The sequence below is a fragment of the Marmota monax genome, unplaced genomic scaffold, assembly GCF_021218885.2.
Source record: "Marmota monax isolate L192 unplaced genomic scaffold, Marmota_monax_Labrador192_F-V1.1 WCK01_AAM20220418_F8-fsc00052, whole genome shotgun sequence".
NCBI lineage: Eukaryota > Metazoa > Chordata > Mammalia > Rodentia > Sciuridae > Marmota > Marmota monax.
The window spans coordinates 2,930,103-2,950,575 of record NW_026693473.1 but is presented as its reverse complement, the minus strand read 5'-3'; the positions used below and the strand labels follow the sequence as shown (position 1 = coordinate 2,950,575).

The window sequence follows — 20,473 nt, the reverse complement described above, 5'->3', positions numbered from 1 at the left end:
GTAACTGTGCTATTCTATCTCCTGGTGAAATTACTGATATACCCTTTGGAGAACTGGCTATAATTTTTATTTCACCTTCATAATCGGGATCAATTACCCCAGGACTTATCATAAGTCCTTTTAGAGTAGAAGAGCTGCGTCCCAATAATAAGCCTACTGTTCCTTTGGGAAGAGGTCCTTTTACCCCTGTGGGAATGATTTGAACTCCCATGTCTGGAGTTAGTACTGCTCTGGCGGAGGCGCAGATGTCCAACCCTGCGCTCCCTCTGGTTTGTCTGATGAGGGATCTGATGGACAATGTGTCTTGGGCACTACCCTGATGGGGTTGCTGGGTTCCTCCAGTGCTCCGTATATTTGTGGTTTTGGGCCCCGGAGCATTGGGCCCCCCTGTCCATTTTTTGGCAATGGAGCCCGATGCCTTTCTCCACGATATCGTGGATAAACACCTGGTCCTTGTTCGTTTTTTGATAATGGAGTACCCTCTATGGTGGTTTGAGAACGGCATTCATTAGCCCAATGTCTCCCTCTATGGCATCGTGGGCAAATACCTGGTATTCTACTCCTTTGATACCTAGTTTTGTTCACATCTGAGGAAAAACTATTTACGTCTGAGGAACAGATAGGCTTATTCAAACAGCTACCAGAGTTTTTGGGAATACAGAACAAGCAATGCCATTACTAAAACACCTGGCTTATGAGCAAGCGAATCGTTGGTGCAGAGATATCATTAGACCATGGAAACATGAAGATTTAAACACATATATTAAATTATGTAGAGACATTAATGAACAAGAGCAAGTCGTGGCAGCTGCAGTAAAACAGGCTTTAGATGCAAGAGACATTAATGAACAAGGGCAAATTGTGGCAGCTGCAGTAAAACAGGCTTTAGATGCCAGGCCAAGAACATGCTACAATTGTGAACAAACAGGACATTTTAAAAGGAATTGCCCCATTGGAGGAGGGTTTAACAAAACTAGGTATCAAAGGAGTAGAATACCAGGTATTTGCCCACGGTGCCGTAGAGGGAGACATTGGGCTAATGAATGCCGTTCTCGAACCACCATAGAGGGTATTCCATTATCAAAAAACGAACAAGGACCAGGTGTTTATCCACGATATCGTGGAGAAAGGCATCGGGCTCCATTGCCAAAAAATGGACAGGGGGGCCCAATGCTCCGGGGCCCAAAACCACAAATATACGGAGCACTGGAGGAACCCAGCAACCCCATCAGGGTAGTGCCCAGGACACATTGTCCATCAGATCCCTCATCAGACAAACCAGAGGGAGCGCAGGGTTGGACATCTGCACCTCCGCCAGAGCAGTACTAACTCCAGAGATGGGAGTTCAAATCATTCCCACAGGGGTGAAAGGACCTCTTCCCAAAGGAACAGTAGGCTTATTATTGGGACGCAGCTCTTCTACTCTAAAAGGACTTATGATAAGTCCTGGGGTAATTGATCCCGATTATGAAGGTGAAATAAAAATTATAGCCAGTTCTCCAAATATATTCACTGATGGGTCAAATAATGGTACAGCAGCAGTAGTTACCCCTGATCAAACTTTTACATTTTTAGTACCCAAAAAATCAGCTCAAAAGGTAGAGCTTAATGCAGTTTTACAAGCTTTTGTGATGTTTAAAGATTCTGTATTTAATTTATTTTCTGATAGTCAGTATGTAGTTAATGCTATAGTATCTCTTGAAGATGCTGGTAGGATTTCCCCTTATTCTACTGTTTTCTCTTTGCTTTCCACTATACAAAGTCTAATCTGGGACAGAAAAGATCCATTCTTTATAGGACATATCAGGGCACATACAGGATTGCCTGGAGCCCTTAGTTTGGGCAATGATTTAGCAGATAAAACTACACATGACATACATATTTTCTCTACACTAGAAGAAGCTATAAATTTTCATAAAAAGTTCCATGTCAATGCTAATACTTTACAAAAGCGTTTTAAAATAACTAAGGAACAAGCTAGACAAATAATAAAACAATGTCAAAATTGTGTGACCTTTTTACCACAAGTTAATCTTGGAGTCAATCCTAGAGGATTGATACCTAACCATATTTGGCAGATGGACGTCACACACTTGCCAGAATTTGGAAAATTAAAATATTTGCATGTTATAGTTGATACTTCTTCTGGATTTTTGATGGGCTCCCTTCATGCCGGAGAAAAAACTAAAGATGTTATAGCTCATTGCTTACAAAATTTTGCCACTGTGGGTGTTCCAAAACAGTTAAAAACAGATAATGCCCCTGGTTATACTTCTACCTCTTTTAAACAATTTTTCTCAACATTTGGCATTACTCATATAACAGGAATCCCATACAATCCACAGGGACAAGGCATAGTTGAAAGAGCTCATCAAACTATTAAAATGTACTTATTAAAGCAAAAAGAAGGAATTGGGAAGGGGTATATATTCCCCAAAGATAAACTTAAAATAACCCTTTTTACTCTAAACTTTTTAAATTTGGATTCATCAGGACTTAGTGCTGCGGAAAGGCATATGTGTCCAAAAAATGTACATAAGCCCAAGGTACTTTGGAAGGATATTCTAACAGGACAATGGAAAGGTCCTGACCCAGTAATTGTCTGGAGTCGGGGGTCTGTTTGTGTGTTTCCATAGGGAGAACAGCAGCCGATTTGGATTCCAGAGAGATTAACCAAGGTCCTGACCCAGTGATTGTCTGGAGTCCGGGGTCTGTTTATGTGTTTCCACAGGGAGAACAGCAGCCGATTTGGATTCCAGAAAGATTAACTAAAGCGATTTCTACAGACCAAAAAGAAGATGATTTGGCTCAAATCCATAACAACTGATATCCAAAACTCCAGTTTGGCTATTCTTACATCTGCAACAGAACCAGGATGCTTTTTTCAATATCTATTTTATTATTGCCCTTTGCCATATCATGAAGTTCTATTTTGTTTTTTGAGCTCATACAGACCTAGGTTAATGTTTTTCTGATCAGTTCTATTTTTTGACTATAGAGTTTTTAAACATTGCAATGGAGATTTCACCTGTAAAAAGTTATAAGGCCTTTACTATAATGTTATGTGTTGTATGTATTATATTATGTGTGCACACTTGTGTTTTGTGTTATATGTTTGAATGTACGTATGTCCATATATCATATATGATGAGCGCTCATGATAAAATGGATCCAAATATTTTTTTTTCACGTGATTTATATGGTTTAATTTAAATTGGGTAAACAACTGTTGAGGATTGTTTTAATATGTAAACAAAAAAGAAGGTTAACAGATCTGTTTGTTTACTTTCACCTTTCCTTTTCATTATATTTAATAATTCTCTTAAAGACAATGTAAATTGTTAAGAAAATTGTTTTCTTTTAGTGCCTTCTGTAATGTTACATAATTTTTTCTTTAGCCATTATTGCCAGAATTCCTATCTTCATCCCAGTGCTGGTGAAGTCAAAGATAAAACCAATCTACAGCTTCTACAATAGCCATCACTGAACTGCTTGCAGAACTTGCCTGGACACATTGTGAGCTCACCTGTATGCATTGTGAACTATCTGTTGGTACAGCGAATTGTGGTAGTGCTGGAGTATTTTTGCTGATGGTGTCACCGGTGGTACAATTTTTCAAAGGAGCCCTCAATTGGCTTAATGTCATGGCATTTTGCATCCTCCTCTACTAGTGATGGTCTAAAATTTGGGGGCCAACAGAGGTGAGGCAAAGAACCTCACCCCCCCACAGGTGCAAAGGCCTATCCACAAGTATGGCTGTATGCTGGACCGGTAGTCAGTGACGGGTATGATCCAATTGCAGTGGTACCAACCTAAGACAGGAGGCTGACGCCTAGAGGTCAGTTCATCCGATGACGGGTAAGGACCATATGTTGAATTGGACTGCCTAACAGGCACGGTCCCTAAGCCACATGCTTGTTGTTTAAACAGAGAGGGGGAGATGTTGAGAGCCACAGCCAAAGGGGCCCCAGCAAACTTCCAGCTGCCAGCAAACTTCCAGCTGCTGGCTGATGATTGGCTCACAGCGGCCCCAGCAACATCTAGCTGATTGGCTCCTCTGCGGTGATGCTCATTGGGCTGTTTCCCTGCCCTTTCAGACCACGGAGCTGCTCATTGGGGGACTTTTTTGACTCCGCCCACGTGACCCAGCCAATCGGCCTCAAGAGCAGGAGGATTGTGGGAGGTGGGGAGAAGCTTGTGGGGGAGAGAGAGGCTTGTGGAAAGCCGGTGGTGGCAGTTGAGGCTCTGAGGGTTTTTCCTGAGAGGCTGTTTTGTTTGGCATGTGTGGTTCTAAAAATAAAGTTAGTTTCTTTTGACAAGTGGCTCCTGATTGTGCCCAGCCAGACTGCGGCACTCCTCCAATGGGGCAATTCCTTTTAAAATGTCCTGTTTGTTCACAACTGTAGCATGTTCTTGGCCTGGCATCTAAAGCCTGTTTTACTGCAGCTGCCACAATTTGCCCTTGTTCATTAATGTCTCTGGCATCTAAAGCCTGTTTTACTGCAGCTGCCACGACTTGCTCTTGTTCATTAATGTCTCTACATAATTTAATATATGTGTAATATAATTTAATATATGTGATCTTTATTTTCCTTTATTGTTCTCTTTGGTAATAGTGTTAGTCAGCTTTTCATCACTGTGACCAAAATACCCAACAAAAACAATGTAGAGGGGGCTGGGGTTGTGGCTCAGCGGTAGAGCATTTGCCTAGCATGTGTAAGGCCCTTAGGTTCGATCCTCAGCACCACATAAAAATAAATAAAATAAAGGTATGGCATCCAACTATAACTAATATATATATATATATATATATATATATATATATATATAATTTATATATATATAAATTTTTTATATAATAAATATTTATATTTAATTATAATATATTTAATATATTATATAATATATTTATATAATATATTTAATTTATTTAATATATATTTAATTATAATATATTTAATTAAAAATAAATATATATATATATATATATATATATATATTTTTTTTTTTTTTAAAGAACAGTGTAGAGAGGGGAAAGTTTATTTTGGCTCATGATTTCAGAGGTTTAGGCCATGGTGAGCCAAATCCATTGCTCTTGGACAAAGGTGAGGCAGAAGGGATGGTAGAGGGGCTCTGTTCAATTCATGGCATCCAGGAAGCAGAAAAAGATAAAAGGGAAGTGGCTGCAGGGTACATAAATCCTTGCAGGGCATGCCCCTAGTGAATCCCCTCCTCCAGCCCTGCCCCACCTGCCTCAAGTTACCATACAGTTAGTCCATTCAAACTAGGCTGAACAGATTAGGTTATAGCTCTCACAATCTAATCTTTGTCCCCAAACATTCTGCATTAACACAGGAGCTGGAGGGGGGGATATGAATATCCAAACCATAGCAGTAATATTAGATTAATACTATGTCAATAAAATACTCAATATATTGTAATGGCTGTAAGTTCTGTTGGCTCAGTTATAAAGAGTCTCGAATTTCAAAGGATATGAGTTGGGCAAAGGATAAGATGAAATTCCTGGAATGAAGGAATTCCTGTTTGGAAGTTAATACCTTTTCCCTGATGTAATGGCAACTTTTTCCTAAACATCAGGAAGTACCTCAGGAATTGGACATGGAACTTAATAGTAGAACAGAAGAGGATGTTTTGGAGCGACTGGCTTATGCAGAACAGTTGGTGGTGGAGCTAAAAGAAAGTATTAGACAGAAGGATATTCAACTGCAGCAGAAGGATGAAGCTCTACAGGTACTACTGCATTTGTTTTTTCTTATAGAGTATTTGCCAAAGGACAGATATACTATTCACTTAATAATCTAGAGAATTTGTTTCTTATTAATACTGTAATGTGATGTCTAGTAAAATAACTTTTGTTATGTGCTAGATAAATATTTATGGAGAATAAACATTCATGCATTTATCATTATTGTTTTTTGGCAGGAGGAAAGAAAAACTTCTGATGACAAAATTAAAAAAATCAAATTTCGTGCAAAAGCAAAATTAACTGCTTTGAATAAACACATAGAAGAAATGAAGGCACAAGGAGGAACTGTTCAGCCTCCAGAATCTCAGTCAAAAGAGTCATTCTCCAAGGTATGGGTACTGGGTATTAGATGTCTTTTCTGAGTCTAGAAAGCTTCTCAGTATGGAAAATCTTCACTAACCACAAATATTTGTAATGGTAAAATAAAAAGCATTAAATACTGTCCTTTCTTTAGGGACAAGACATAATTTGACTGGACTATCTGTAGCTCACACATGGAGAATGAAAGGCCTACAGAAAACATGGACATGAAATGTCAGTTGTGGCTTAGACTTTCAGAGAATTAAAAAGGCTAATAGGAAGAGATAACAATTAAAGTGAGACATTTAGAGAGGAGTTAGTACTTTTTGGAGTAGGTTCAACTTGGAGGAGTTAGAACATTAACTCTAATGGTTATTTTTTTGCATGCTGAAATCCTTTATTCAGAGACTTTATAAAGAAAAATTTTATGTCCTCATATGGCCACAGAGTGATGGATTAGTGTTTTACAGATTTGGGGGCTGAATCAGCCAGATTACCTTGGACTCCCTGTAAAGGAAGCTCTCTATGATTATGGCTGCCACCAATAAAATAGTTTACTGTTGAGGATACAGAGAGGACCTAAGGAAGTTTCCCTTTTGAGGAATAGAGTATTACTGTTCCAGTACTTAATATTTTTCCTTCATGATATTCATATTTAGACAGCTATGTGGACAACAGGAAACTTCAGTTTTGTGCAGAGTTCAGTGGCAGGAATGTCACATGTGCACATTGTAGTTGTAGAGTCAGTCAGCCTTCACCCTGTATAAGAAATCTTATTTTCTTAATTTCTGTCTGGTTTTATTCATTTACCAGCTGAGTTCTTATTCTCATTGTTCTCAGTTCTTGGGAGAAAAGGTTTTAATTAGTTTTCTAGGCATAACCCTTAGGGCACTAGTTAGCTCCCCAGTACCTTGGTTAGTTTTTCTTTTCAGGGGCTAATGCTCAGAGGACATTACTTTTCCTGAATTGATAACCTCATTTAACTTCTCAAAAGCTTATTTTAAAACTTTTATTAGTCCTCTCAAATAACTTCTTCATCTGCATTCTTCTTTTCTTACTTTTTGTTTTTTCCTCCAACAGTTCCCTTCACCTGTCTATGGTAGCACCAACCTTTCTTTTGTGTTGTTTTTTCCTTCAATTTCCCTCCGTCATGCTCGTAGATTTTTAAATTATTTCATACTTTGATTTTTAATTAATTTTATTTTTAGCTCTGAGACCTAAAACATCCAACATCTTACAGTTTTATTTCCTTTCCCTGTTGAGTAAATGATTCCCAGCAGTTCCAGGCAGTGCTAGCAGTCAGAGTATACATTTATATAATAAAACTATTATGGATTCAGTACAAAGCCAGATGATCTGAGGAGCGAGAGTATAGTTGAAGAAATGAAAGCAATCCTCAGATGCTAGACTAATGTGAAAGAAAATGTAAAATTATTTTTTGCACTTGCAGTAAGCAGAATTAGGTTCATTTGGGGATTCAGTGGGGAAATCGAATCTGGGTCTAAGAAAGATCTTTTTTTTTAAAAAAAAAAAAAGGAAAGACTGTTGAAAGATTTGGATTTCCCCTACAGGCCCTTTTTCTGGTGTTTTAACCCTCACTTAATAGCAGCTGTAGTTTTCTGGACTCTGGCCTTGATTTTTCAAGGCAGCAAGATTGGATTTTCTATTTAAGTTTAGTCCTGCAAAGCACTGACTTGTTCTTAGTCTTAAGCTGTCAGATGGGAAGCTCAGTGCTACTACTTCTAAGTATAACTCCCTTCCTATCTTTTCCTGCTTTATAATGTTGTCTATATTTTCCAGAGTTTACAGCTTATCTCTGGGGGAGGGGAGATCTAGTAGGAGCTACTTGGCCATACTAAAACTGCAAAACCCTAAGATTACTTTAGGTTTTTCTTGCTCCCATGAGTTTAATAAAATTATAGTTTAGTAGTTGTAAAGAGCAAATAGAGTATATATATATATATATATATATATATATATATATATATATATATAATTGTAATGTTTTTAAATGAATTACTTTATCTGTTGCATTTTCAGCATGACAGAAGTTCTACAGAGGAAGAAATGAAAATGGAAAATATCAAACATGAACTCCAGGAGAAGGAGAAACTAATTAGCAGTTTGCAAGCCCGGCTTACTGAGGCAGAACAAGCTGCCCAGGTAGGGGGTGTGAGTTACCTCATGATCAAAAGGTTAATGAATCACTAAAACCCAAGGGATGCATTATTATATGACATGTTTATCAATATGTCTATCAGTCCCATCCCTTCCTGCTTTCCTATCTCCTTTTCTCCTCCCTTCCCTCCCGAACTCCTTCCTTTCCTCCCTTACATCCAAGTCTAGTAATTTTATTAGTATATGCTTGGGTATTTGCCATTCTTGATTGATATTTTTATCTACCTAGTATGTTATTTGAATATGTGGTTCACATATTTATTACATAAGTTTCCTTGAATTATATAGTTTGAAATATTAGATGTATTCCCTTACTTGGTTTTCTTTTGGAGGACTTCTGTTATTTGTGTGTTTGATCTTCGATTATCTACAATATTTATCACTTTTCTCAATTTCTTTTATCTCTTTCTTCCTTAAAATTTTTCGAGCTTCTTTTTTTTCACTCAAAGCAATCTATTTTGTATTTCTTGTTTTTTCTTCTATTCTGGAATGGTTTTTTCTTTTATATCAACTTCATGAGTTTGGTTACCTCATTTTTTAGATTTTATCATTCTTTTTTGTTGTTGTTCTGTGATTCTGGGGATCAAACCCAGGGCTTTGAGCATGTGAAGCAAGAGCTTATCACTGAGCTATATCCCTAGCCCTTCTAATTCTGATTTATGGTTTTCTTTCATGTCCTTTACAATTTTATTAATTTTTAACTCCTTTTGAAATAGATAGCAATTTCTTCTTGTTTTTTGAGCATGCTTCTGGTATTTTTTTTTTTAATCACCTGTAAGCATATTATTCTCCTTAGCCTTTTTTAATACTAATTTCATATGGGATTTGGGCCTTGATCTTTATTTCCTTTTGTGTGGGTGAAATTAGTTTTCCTGAACCTTCAGAAGGGGGCTTTTTTAGGAAAACTTTTCTTACATAATAGACTTCGCTCATATGTTCTTTTTGTGTTGTGTTCAAACTAGATTTCTCAGATTTGTGACTTTCTTTCCCCCACCTTTCACTTTGGTCTATATCAGCACTATCCAATATGAATAGGTTTATTTGTTATACAAAATACTGGAGGCAATTCACTTTTTCCTCTCCAGGTGAATATTGAAACAAACTCTAATATATCCACACATTGGAATACTTCTTAGAAATAAAAACAAATGAATTATATATACATCAGTAGTCTGCCTTCATTTTAAACTATACTGATTTTTGAACTAGAAAAAATAATTTAGTTATAATTAAAGTAATAATAAATGTATATATTTCAATTTAACTACCAATTGTGATTTATTTTGGTATCAACTATTTACCCAAACTATCTGCATTAAGTATTCAAATTATTACCTATGTAATGTCACAATACTGTATAGGTGTGTAGAAAACTATTGAAACCGCATCATTCTATTGATACCAAATATATGTATGCTTGTTACTTGAACAACACCCCAACAATATCTTATTCTATACAACAGATAAAGTAAATATAGTCATACCAAAACAAAACTATTGAAAAATAATTTATACTTTAGTTTTAAATTTAGTTAAAATTAAATATTAAGAAGAAAAATTTTTCACATTAGTTGTATTTCTTATTCCTTTATATAGCCTTATGAGGTTAGTTGGTGCTGAATTATACCATTCTCTTTTTTCTGTTTCTATTATCCCTAGTCTTAATTTTTATTTTTTTATTTTTTGTGCAATGCTGAGGATTGAACCCAGGGCCTCACACATTCTAGGCAAGCACTCTGTGATGAGCTGCATTCCCCAGCTTTGCTTAATTTTTATTTCATTAGTGAGTATTTTCTTCAGAGTATATGTCTAGGTCTTAGAAGGGAGCCCTGATGAGTCAGTTTTGAGAGACCAGAGGGGCTAAATTCGTCTAGCCCTGTTAGTCCTCCTTACTGTGGACGGACCCCTTGCATTTATTCAGATTGAAGAATGGAAGAGCCCTGTTGCTATTCTAAAATTTGCCAGCTGTCCATTCCAGCAATACTTTTTGGCTATTTTGGAGTTTTCCTGTTCTCAGGGCCATCAGATGTCCCTTTGCCTCCATCTTCTTCCTGTTATGCAAACTCTAATACTATGCAGGTCTTGTAGATTTTAGTGGTTTATCCTTACTTCCTTATGTTTTAGGGTTTGTAGAACTATCTTCCTAATTTTATTGTAAATATTATCCATGTTTTTTTTATTTTGCTGTCTAATTTACTGTCTTTTTCTATGTGAGGCATAGAAATTGAAAAAAAAATTTCTATCACTTCTGTCTTCTTCTGACAAATAATTTTTGATAATTTCTTTTTTAAATTCACAACGCAATTCTTTTTTTGTGTTAAGTGAAAATTAGAAGGAAATATGGTAGGCATTTAGGATAAATAAGAAAGGAAGGTCAAAGAATTAAGAATGCTAAACCTTTTGCTTTAAATAAATACTTTAATTCTTCTATATTTTCAGTTTGATAAAAGTTCTACAGAAATGGAGGAATTTGTAATGATGAAGCAACAGCTCCAGGAGAAGGAGGAACTCATTAGCACTTTGCAAGCCCAGCTCAGCCAGACACAGGCAGAGCAAGCTGCACAGGAAGGGGAAGAAGTACCTTTATTAGAATAAAAAGTTATGATATTTCAGTCCATCACCATTTCTTACATTGCAAGTCAATTCAGACAGTTATTTTTTAAATTTTAGTAGGTGAAAGAATAGTAGCTAGAGTGTTAAAAGTAGAAATTAGAAGGGTGTGATAATAGAAGAAATTAGGTAAGTACATAAGTATGTCATTAGGGAACACTAGAAACTCTCAAAAAGTGTTGTTTACCTTGATGTGTTTGCCATAGGCTAATTGATGATTGTTTATTAGTTTTACAGATCCAAATACTTGATTTTAATAGCATGGTCTCTTAGGAATGGGCTTTATAATAAGTTCAAAAAAGACTAATAAGCCAAAAGAAATACAAATAATTAGGTCCATTCTTTTCATACAATAGAATCTTAGTGGGAAGGTAAATTATAATCAGAAAGCTACTTAGTAGGCATGTAATAAGAAAGTTATGTAGGTATGTGATTCCTTGTTAAACAGCAGTAGTATATGACATTCATCTTATTTATTTCTGCCACTAAGACCTGACTGTTTAGACTGACATCCATAACGCTTTCTATTTTTCTAAATTTTCTAGTTGACCACCCACACCCATATTTTTCCTTTGGGAATGCTTTTGACTCACACATTCTATCCATGAAGTACTTTTTCACATAGCTAATCTTACCCATCAGATATATTGGTAACTTGTTATTAGTGGTGCCTTTTTATTTATAAATGGTCTATTGTTTTAGTCAGCTTTATTGCTCCTATGACTAAAGGACCCGACCAGCATAACTGTAGAGGAGAAAAGGTTTATTTAGGGCTCATGGTTTCTGAGGTCTTAGTCCATAGAAGGCTGGTTCCATTCCTTGGGGCTTGAGGTAAGATACAACTTCATGATGAGAGAGAGAGATCACATCATGGTGATCAAGAAGCAGAGAGAGAGAAAGATAGAGAGATATCACTCTGAAGATAACAAAATATATACCCCAAACCACACCCCAATTCCCACCTCTTCCAGCCACACCCTACCACTTCAGCTACCACTCAGTTAATCCCTTTCAGGATTAATTGGGTTAAGACTCTTAAAACCCAATTATTTCTCCTCTGAACCTTCTTGCATGTCTCACACGTGAGCTTCTGGGGGACACCTCACATCCAAACCATAATACCTGTCGTATAAATTGTTAAAATTATATATACTGAAGTCCTTAATTTTATCTTACTAGCTTTCATTATGTCCTTTTTATGTAGTATCATACACATATCATATAGAGAAATACAATACATGGTTTTTACCTATAATTTGCTTAAATTATGGAAAGCCAAGATATATAACTATATTAACAGATTTATGATAATGTAAGAAATTCCAAATAAATGTCAAAGCAAGCAACATTACAAACAAATTATTTTGAGAGGTAAAAGATGTTATTGTGAGCATGACAGTTATGGAAAGTTATATAGAAAAGTTGGGATTTCAGCAACACCATGAGAATAGATAATATTCTATAAGAGCTGGAGAAAGGCATTCTAGTCATGGAGAAGAGTGTGAGTAGTCTCAGAGAAGATATATATCCAGTACATTTAAGGAAAAGATAGTTAGCTGTCTTTGGCTAGGGAAAGACTCGAATGCCTGCATGCTTAAAACACAGAATTCCAAATTCATAATGAATTCATAATTTCAATAATCAAAAAATCATAAGGGTTTTTTGTTAAACTATCAAGAAATGAGCCAAAGTTAAGGTTTTACAACTAAGAAATCAGCAATAGGTAAAGGACTAATGCAAAATGGGCAAACTAAGATCTGGTCAACATGCTCAACCATAGAATGAATAGACATCACAGCGTAAAGCCAAACAAAAACACTGATGCCCAGCAGCTCACAATCATTCATTTATTTCCACTTCATCCTGTAAAAGGCCAAATGAGCATGATCTAGAAGCCTGTAAGTAATGTCATCTGAAAATAACTGTTTGCAAAGGTGGTATGGGTTTGGAAGCACACTGAATTCTTTGGTAGAAGCAAGTCTTTGAAAATAAGACTGGAAAGATAAATTTATATTTTCAATTATAGAGACTCTCGAATAAAAGATTGAATTTTCACTTATAAGGCATGAGAATGTCATTGGATATTTTTGAGCATGAGTGTGATGTTCAAAGAAGTATCCAGAGTTTAATAGAAGTCTAACTTTATATTTAATGTTCTAATCTTTGAGAACTTTTAAAAAATATACCTGTATGTTTAAAACATTTCTACCACCCATGAAAATATAATTTCTAATAGAGTTTTATTGAGACTGACTTCTGAATTTGATACTAGGCTTCCTCTCATTTGAAAGTACCACCAGGCCCTTCTCTCTTCCAGCATTCTCATCTTTGACATTTAAAACTGAATTTTAAAAAACTTGTGTGTAAATTCTTAGTGTCTGTCTTTGGAGAGTAGTCTGTAAGTTTTTTGTGAAATACTCGGAAGTATAACTTGCATAGTTTCTCTGGTGTGTATCTTCAGTTGAGTTCCATGCAGCAGGTGGTCCGAGAGAAAGATGCCCGCTTTGAAACACAAATTCGTCTTCATGAAGATGAGCTTCTTCAGTTAGTAACCCAGGCAGATGTGGAAACAGAGATGCAACAGGTGTGTTTCTCAAACGCAGTAGAATGTCTGTCATTTCAGTTAACATTTAATCAAGACATCACAGCCGCATTTCAACTACTACCCCTCCCCACTACTCTTCACTGGGTCCTGGTGTGCTCCTTATTGGCTTCTTTTTGGTGTCTTTGTCTTCTGTTGCACATTATTTTCCCTACCCTTATTTTGCCATTTACCCCTCTAATAAGGTTGTTAGAACACCAAAGCAGAGTTTAATTGGGGAATATGTGTGGTAGTCAGAATTTGGTTTTTCTTTGGTTTGGCTGATTGCAGCTGCCTTCGTGCATTAAAAACCTGATTCACATCTTTAAACCAATGAAGTCAATTTTAAACTTGGAAAAAATTGAAGACAAAAAAGAAGTACTTTGAAACTGTGAAGTCCTTTATTATCAGTATTTTTTAAAATGTTCCTTAAATAAATTTTGAAAATTGACTTCATTGTATTTGAATTCACCATCTACTAACTCAGAGGTATTTGTTTTCATTTAGTGTGTAGTATAGTATGGTACTGAAAGGCACTCCAGTGGCACTTGTTGTTTGATCCATTTTAATTGTTTTTGAGTGCAACTTCTTCCAAGTTCTAAGCAATCTTTCAGAATGTACCACTAAGTAAAGTTTCAGAATATAATACTTGTTTAAGTAGAACATTATTTGCATACATGTATTCAACACATATTTTTCAAGTGCCTACTCTGTGCATGAAACTAGAAGAGAAATGGTTCTTGCCTGCAGAGAATGTTATTTTTGGTGGGTGAGATATACATGTTACCAATATTATTTAGGCACAAGACATGAACTATGTAATTTTGAAAGTGGATTTTAAAATGTGTCATTTTCCTATAATTATTAGAAGGCTCTATAATTCAGGGACTTGCTCATTTCTGACTTCGGTGGTTGTCTGAGCTCTGGGAAGACATTTTGGAGATTCTTTGTTGCTGCTGGATGGGGAGCATGGCATGCTGGTGTCCCCTCTTTAGTTGATCATCTTCTACATTAAGAAATTGAAATGTATAAATCTACATGACATTTTGAAAGGTATAAAAATAATAGTGCTCATTTGTTAGCACATTGTGTCTAAAATGTTTTTACAGAAATTGAAGATGCTGCAGAGGAAGCTTGAAGAGCATGAAGAAGCCCTGTCGGGCCGTGCTCAGGTAGTGGACTTGCTACAGCAGGAACTGACTGCTGCTGAGCAGAGAAATCAGGTACTGTCTTATGTGATCTTCACTGCCTACCAGGGGGCTATTCTTTTCCACTTTAATTTGCTAAGAAGCAGGTCTAAAAGCCTGTTGTAGACCTAACCAACTTAGTGAGACCCTGCCTTAAAATTAAATAAATAAGAACTGATGATGTAGTTCAGTGATAAAGTACCTCTGGTTCAGTCTCTAGTACCAAAGAGAAGAAGAAGGGAAAAAAGCCTGTTATAAGCCTTTAGAGAATGGGTACCTTTTTTTTTTTTTTTTCAGTAAATATATCTGATTATGTGGTGGTGGTATAATGATGAGCAAAACAAATACAGTTCTCAACCTTGTGGAGCTTACATTCCACATCATTATTGTTGCTCTTTTCGTTTTAGGTCCAGAGTCCTACTTTCTCTAGAATGTCCTATTTTCCTCTAATGAGTTCCTTTTTGATCACCTTTCCCCTTTGCTGTCTTAAATGAATTCTTGTGCATTATATATCGTCTCTTCTTTGCCTGTTTTTGTCAGTTGGATTGAAGTAATCTCATTATGTAATATTCCCTTGAATCTAAAGATGATCAAGGATTTTTATATTCTAAAATCTTAAAAATTCAAGTATCCTGTTCCCTGATTATAATGCATCCTGTCATTTCCTTTCTCATACTGTCCTGAACTTCATTCTTGTTAAGAACCAAGGATCTTTCCACTTTGTTCCTCCAGCGTGCTACTTCTTTTGCCTCTCTCTTTCCTCTTTGGACCCATGCTTGACCATTTGGACTACTTTACAGACATTAGATTCCTTGTTGTATAACATGCAAGTAGTCAAATCATAATGCAGAATTGGTGCTATAGCCCACAATCTCTGCTTGTTCATTTGGGCGCTGCATGCTGCTGGAGAAAGTCAGCCAATCCTGTCTCCTAGTCTTCAACTCTCTTTCTTGAGGCAGGATTTCTCTCTTGCTTAGAAACATGTTCCCCTTCCTTCCATCCTCATAAAACCCATGTCCTGACCCCAAATCCCCTCTCAGACTGCCATTAGATAATGAAGTTTAAATTCCAGTTGTGCCACTTTTTAGGCATCACACACAGATAATTACATCTATATATCTTCTGGAAAATTACATATTAGTTGTACTATGAATCCTCATAACAACCCTATGTAATAGGTACTCTTATCATTTACATTTTGTAAAATGAAGAAGTTCAGGCATGAGAACTCATACATGCCCCAAACCAATTTGGTAGGCTTCAGATTGGTAAAATGGGTATAAAAGTATTTATATCATGGGCATAACACAGGATCACCTGAAATAGTAAAAGTACTTAAGACAGTGTTTGGCACATATTTATGTGTAATAGATAAAATAATTGTGTAATATGTGTAATAGATAAAATTATTCAATATTGTCTACTGAAATCATTCTAAAGTCATAAAACACTTCTTCAATATTTGTTACTATTAATTACTTATTCCTTGAAGTTTTTCATTCCCTTGACTGTTAGAACTTGGCATTATGTTGGTTCTTTTCCTACATTTCTGGAGCTTTTCTGTTTGTTTTTACTTCATTGACTTCTTTTCGTTTTCCTACCCATTTAACTGTGTTTCCCAGTATATCAGACTCAGTCCTGTATTGTCACTAAATGCATTCTTTTCACTTTCCCTCTCATGGTAGATGGTAAGACTGCATCCCTAGTGCCACTAATATCTCCAAAATTTTATCTTCCCAGTGCATTTGATATATATCCAGTTCCCTTCCAATATGTGGGTATCCCACAAATCCCTCAGTGATCTCTGAGGTGATAGATATGACCATTACCTTGATCTGGTCATTACATATTGTATATATATATATATTGAATTGTCACATTGTATCCTATAACTATATATAATTACTATATGTCAATCAAAAATAAAATATATTAAAAACAAACAAAAACCAAAGAAAACCTTTTTTTTAATCATATTTCCTCTCTTAATGAACCATTTACCTAAAATAATAAAACTCATTAGGCTTTTTTCCCCTTCCTTGTTCTTTAACCCCTACAATTAATTAATTAGCAAGCACCAAGAGCTATGGCACACACCTGTAATCCCAGCCACTCAGAAGGTTGAGGCAGGAGGATTGCAAGTTCAAGGCTAGCCTCAGCAACTTAGCAAGACCCTGTCTCAAAAGTAAAAAATAAAAAGGACTCTGAGGATGGAGCTCAGTGGTAAAGCACTCCTGGGTTCAATCTCCAACACCAAAAAAGATTTTTTTAAATGATTATTAAGTTTCTTGATTTTTACCTCTTAAATAATTCTTGAATTCTCTTTATTAGTAATACCAGTAGACTAGTTCTGGCTCAACATTTTTGTATGAAAAACATTTTTGCATGACAGGATTTTCTCTGCCTCTGTTCTCCTTCCTGTCCCTCAAAGTCCCTTAATAATGTGGTGTGTAAAGATACTTATGATTTGACTCCTACCTTTTCTTACTAAAGCTTTACCTGCTACAAATTTCAAACATCATTGATAACCCTGTTTTTCTTTGCCTCTCTGCTTTTCTTGTCCTGTTTCTCTGAAGGTACTCTCTTTTAGTGCCCACTTGCCTGGTTGAGTCCTCACTATTTAAATCTTACATTAGGTGGCTCTCTTTTAAGAAGGCTACCCTAACCCATCCTTCTTCTCTGCTCATATTAATACCTTATAAGTTTCCCTTCTCATGGCCTTTAATATTTTGTATTATACTTATCTATTTCAGTGTCCTTGAACTCTTGAGTTTCTTGAGGGAAGGGACTGGATTCATTGATTCATTCAGTATTTATCAGGTACCACTCTATGCATATACTGTGCTAGGTGCTAGAGATCAATAAAAATAAAACAGACAAAGTTCATTTCCTATGGAACTTATTTTCTAATAGAAGAGGCAGAAAATAAAAGATATGTGAGTACAAACTGTCAAAAGTATCTAGAAGCAAAAATATAGGGTCTTTAGCCAGTAGGTTTGGTCTCCTAAGTGCCTAGCTCCATCCTTCACCTAGAAGAAACACTTGACTACTATGCTCATTGAAATGAAAGAATATATTTATGGCTCATGGGCTTTTATCTTTTTTCTTAGAGTCTCTCTCAGCAGTTACAGCAGATGGAAAGTGAACATAATATTTTAAGGAACACTATGGAAATAGAAAGACAAGAGTCCATGGTTCTGAAGGAAAAAATGGAACTTGAAATGGCAGAGAGAAAATTATCCTTTCATAACCTGCAGGAAGAGGTGCAACACCTTATGGGACAGATTGAACAAGCAGGCCAAGTCCAGGCTGAACTGGAGTCTCAATATTTTGCTTTGGAGCAGAAGTACAAAGCAGAAATAGACGAGAAGACTGTTTGCATTTTGAATCTTCAAAAGACTGAGCAAGAGCTACAATCTGCCTGTGATGCTCTAAAGGATGAAAATTTAAAACTTCTCCAAGATAAGAATGAGCAGGCAGTTAAGTCAGCCCAGGTCATTCAACAGCTGGAAGGTTAGTGTTTTATTGCTATTAAAGTTCATATCTCTAGCACTTTAGTGGCTTATACTTCTTATATTCAGAGATGTGTTAATGATATTTTTTGCTCAAACCATTTGAATCAGTAGGGTTAGCAAAGACTTCACTTTTGAACTGTTTGTTGCATTTTTTCCTGCCACCGACTTCAGTAATAATCTTTCTTAATATTATAATTCCTGTACTAATAACTGGTGATAATGATGTTTCAGATATTAAACAGCATGCTGTGTAAAACATGACTCTGATCTAAAAAGGGGTGGGAAACTCAGGCCAGATCTAAGTACATAGGTAAGGGAACTAAATTGCATGGAGTCATTATTAATTTCAAATGTGAATCTCAATCCTTTTCCTACAGGTAAAATTTTCTTTTAAAGAAAAAACTTTTATCCTTTAAGAAAGTACAAAGAAAACCTTGTAGGTATCTTTGTTATAAAAGTAATGCATTTGAGCAAATTGTTACATATGCACATAATGATATAATGAATCCCACTATTAGGTATAATTATAATGCACCAATACAAATTAATTTAAAAAAGCAAAAAAAAAAGTACAGGTTTCTAAAATTTTGAACATTTTAGAAGTTTATATTAAAAAGTGAAACTCCCAATACTGGTAATCTATCTCACTAGTCCTTTTCCCCAAATTATAACCTCTACTGATTGGTTAACAATCATAGAAGGAAAGATTTTAGAAAGATCTACATTGACAATTTGTATTGAAGAGCTGAGTATCAGCCAGAAAGCATTACATGATAACATGGTTGCATGAGCATGCTGTTATCTTATCTAAACCAGGTTCGAGTTTATAAACTTTTTCCATGGGATCTTGAAGGGACCAATAACACTTAAGTGGAGAGTGAAGGAGATAAAATATACACAAAAGTCATTTTCACAGGGAAAGGAAAAATAAACTTTAAAAAAAATGCTTAGGTCTATTTTATTTTACCTTTGAAGGAAGTAGTTTACTGCCTTTTTTCCTTAAGAACATTGACAGTTTTTTAAAATGCCCTTAGCATCACAGTTGTAATCAAGGTCACTGAACTAGTAAACAGTATATGATATATCCTTAGAAGATAATAACTTTAAATAATAAATTTCAGACTTGAAGCAGATAGAACTTCTATTTGTTTTTTGTTTTTTTTTCATAGATCAACTCCAGCAAAAATCTGAAGAAATTAACCAATTTCTAAGTAAACCAACCTTTCAAAAACATGAAAATGCATCACAGACTTCTTTCCCAGATATTTCTGATGAGGGCACACAGGTAATAAAATGTGAATTTCTTATGAATATGATCTGTTTGTTTTTGCTGCATCTCTACTCGGGAACTAATAGCATCATAAACCTGTCTTTTCTGCCCGGTAAGATGCTTTTTTGGGAGATGATTCTATATGAAATGAATCATGAAAAGCATTAACACAATGTCTCAATGATGAATGATGAGAATGTAGATAACAAAGTCTATAATCTCAGGAGCCCTTCTATTCTGAGGCCTTAAAAATCTGTATTGGAGATGAATTATTATTTTTGTTTTTATAATCAATTTTCCCAGTTCAGAAGTCAGCTTTGTTTTTGGTAGACTGAACTTTTTTCAGGGTTAATGTATATAAGTCAGAATAATCAAACTTATGTCTTTTATAAAAATTGTATTGTTCCCATTAAATTTATCAGAAAAAAATGACTTGCCAAATAATTGCTGATAAACCAATATATTTTCCCTTACTTTTACAAAAATCTCTATAAAAAGCCAGATTATAATCACCAGAAGGCTGCTTATTAAGCATAAATATGACAACAAGGCAAATTAGTTGGATGATCCTAATTGGCTAGTGCCAAGCTGGGATAACTGGGTTAATCCACCTCCATTATAAGATGATACCCTTTCAAACTGACAGAACTATACAGCAACAGAGTCCTGTGGTCCCTGGGCAGTACCATGCACCAATAAAAAAACATTTTTGCATCTTAGTTTCTAGCACCTATGCTTTCCAATCTCTTCCATTATCCCATTTGCTTTATCTACTGTCCATTTATCTATTTATTTGTCCATCAATTCATTTTAATTTCTTATACATTTCACAGTATAAAATAATCAGCACATATATCTCTAAATATCTTAGCATGCAAATCATTGACCAGATTTCAATATTTATTTATAGTTGAGGTATACTAGTTGAGAAAATTCTTTTTCTTTTGAAGTAAAATTTACAAGCTATTATATGCATAAATCTTAAGGTGCCATTGAGTTATGTCAAATGTGTACACCTATGTTACTCAGATCCTTACTAAGATATATCTTGTTACCATCATCCCA

General features: G+C 35.5%; 1 protein-coding gene across 9 annotated transcripts in view; it reads left to right on the top strand.

Annotated features, from left to right (window-relative positions):
• The window catches only part of Golgb1 (golgin B1), a 68,739-nt gene that overhangs the window by 9,907 nt on the left and 38,359 nt on the right, over positions 1–20,473 (top strand). For 2 of the 9 annotated variants that reach the window (XM_058583485.1, XM_058583491.1), the window contains exons 2-9: positions 3,399–3,516; positions 5,599–5,751; positions 5,944–6,096; positions 8,108–8,230; positions 13,317–13,439; positions 14,546–14,659; positions 17,734–18,136; positions 19,308–19,423. In XM_058583485.1, coding sequence (XP_058439468.1) covers positions 5,620–5,751; positions 5,944–6,096; positions 8,108–8,230; positions 13,317–13,439; positions 14,546–14,659; positions 17,734–18,136; positions 19,308–19,423 — 1,164 coding nt within the window. In that variant the 5' untranslated portion in view covers positions 3,399–3,516; positions 5,599–5,619. Of the gene's footprint in view, positions 1–3,398; positions 3,529–3,706; positions 3,859–5,598; positions 5,752–5,943; positions 6,097–8,107; positions 8,231–10,684; positions 10,823–13,316; positions 13,440–14,545; positions 14,660–17,733; positions 18,137–19,307; positions 19,424–20,473 lie in introns of those variants that run through there. The other 7 variants (XM_058583490.1, XM_058583489.1, XM_058583486.1 and 4 more) reach the window with 7 other exon arrangements.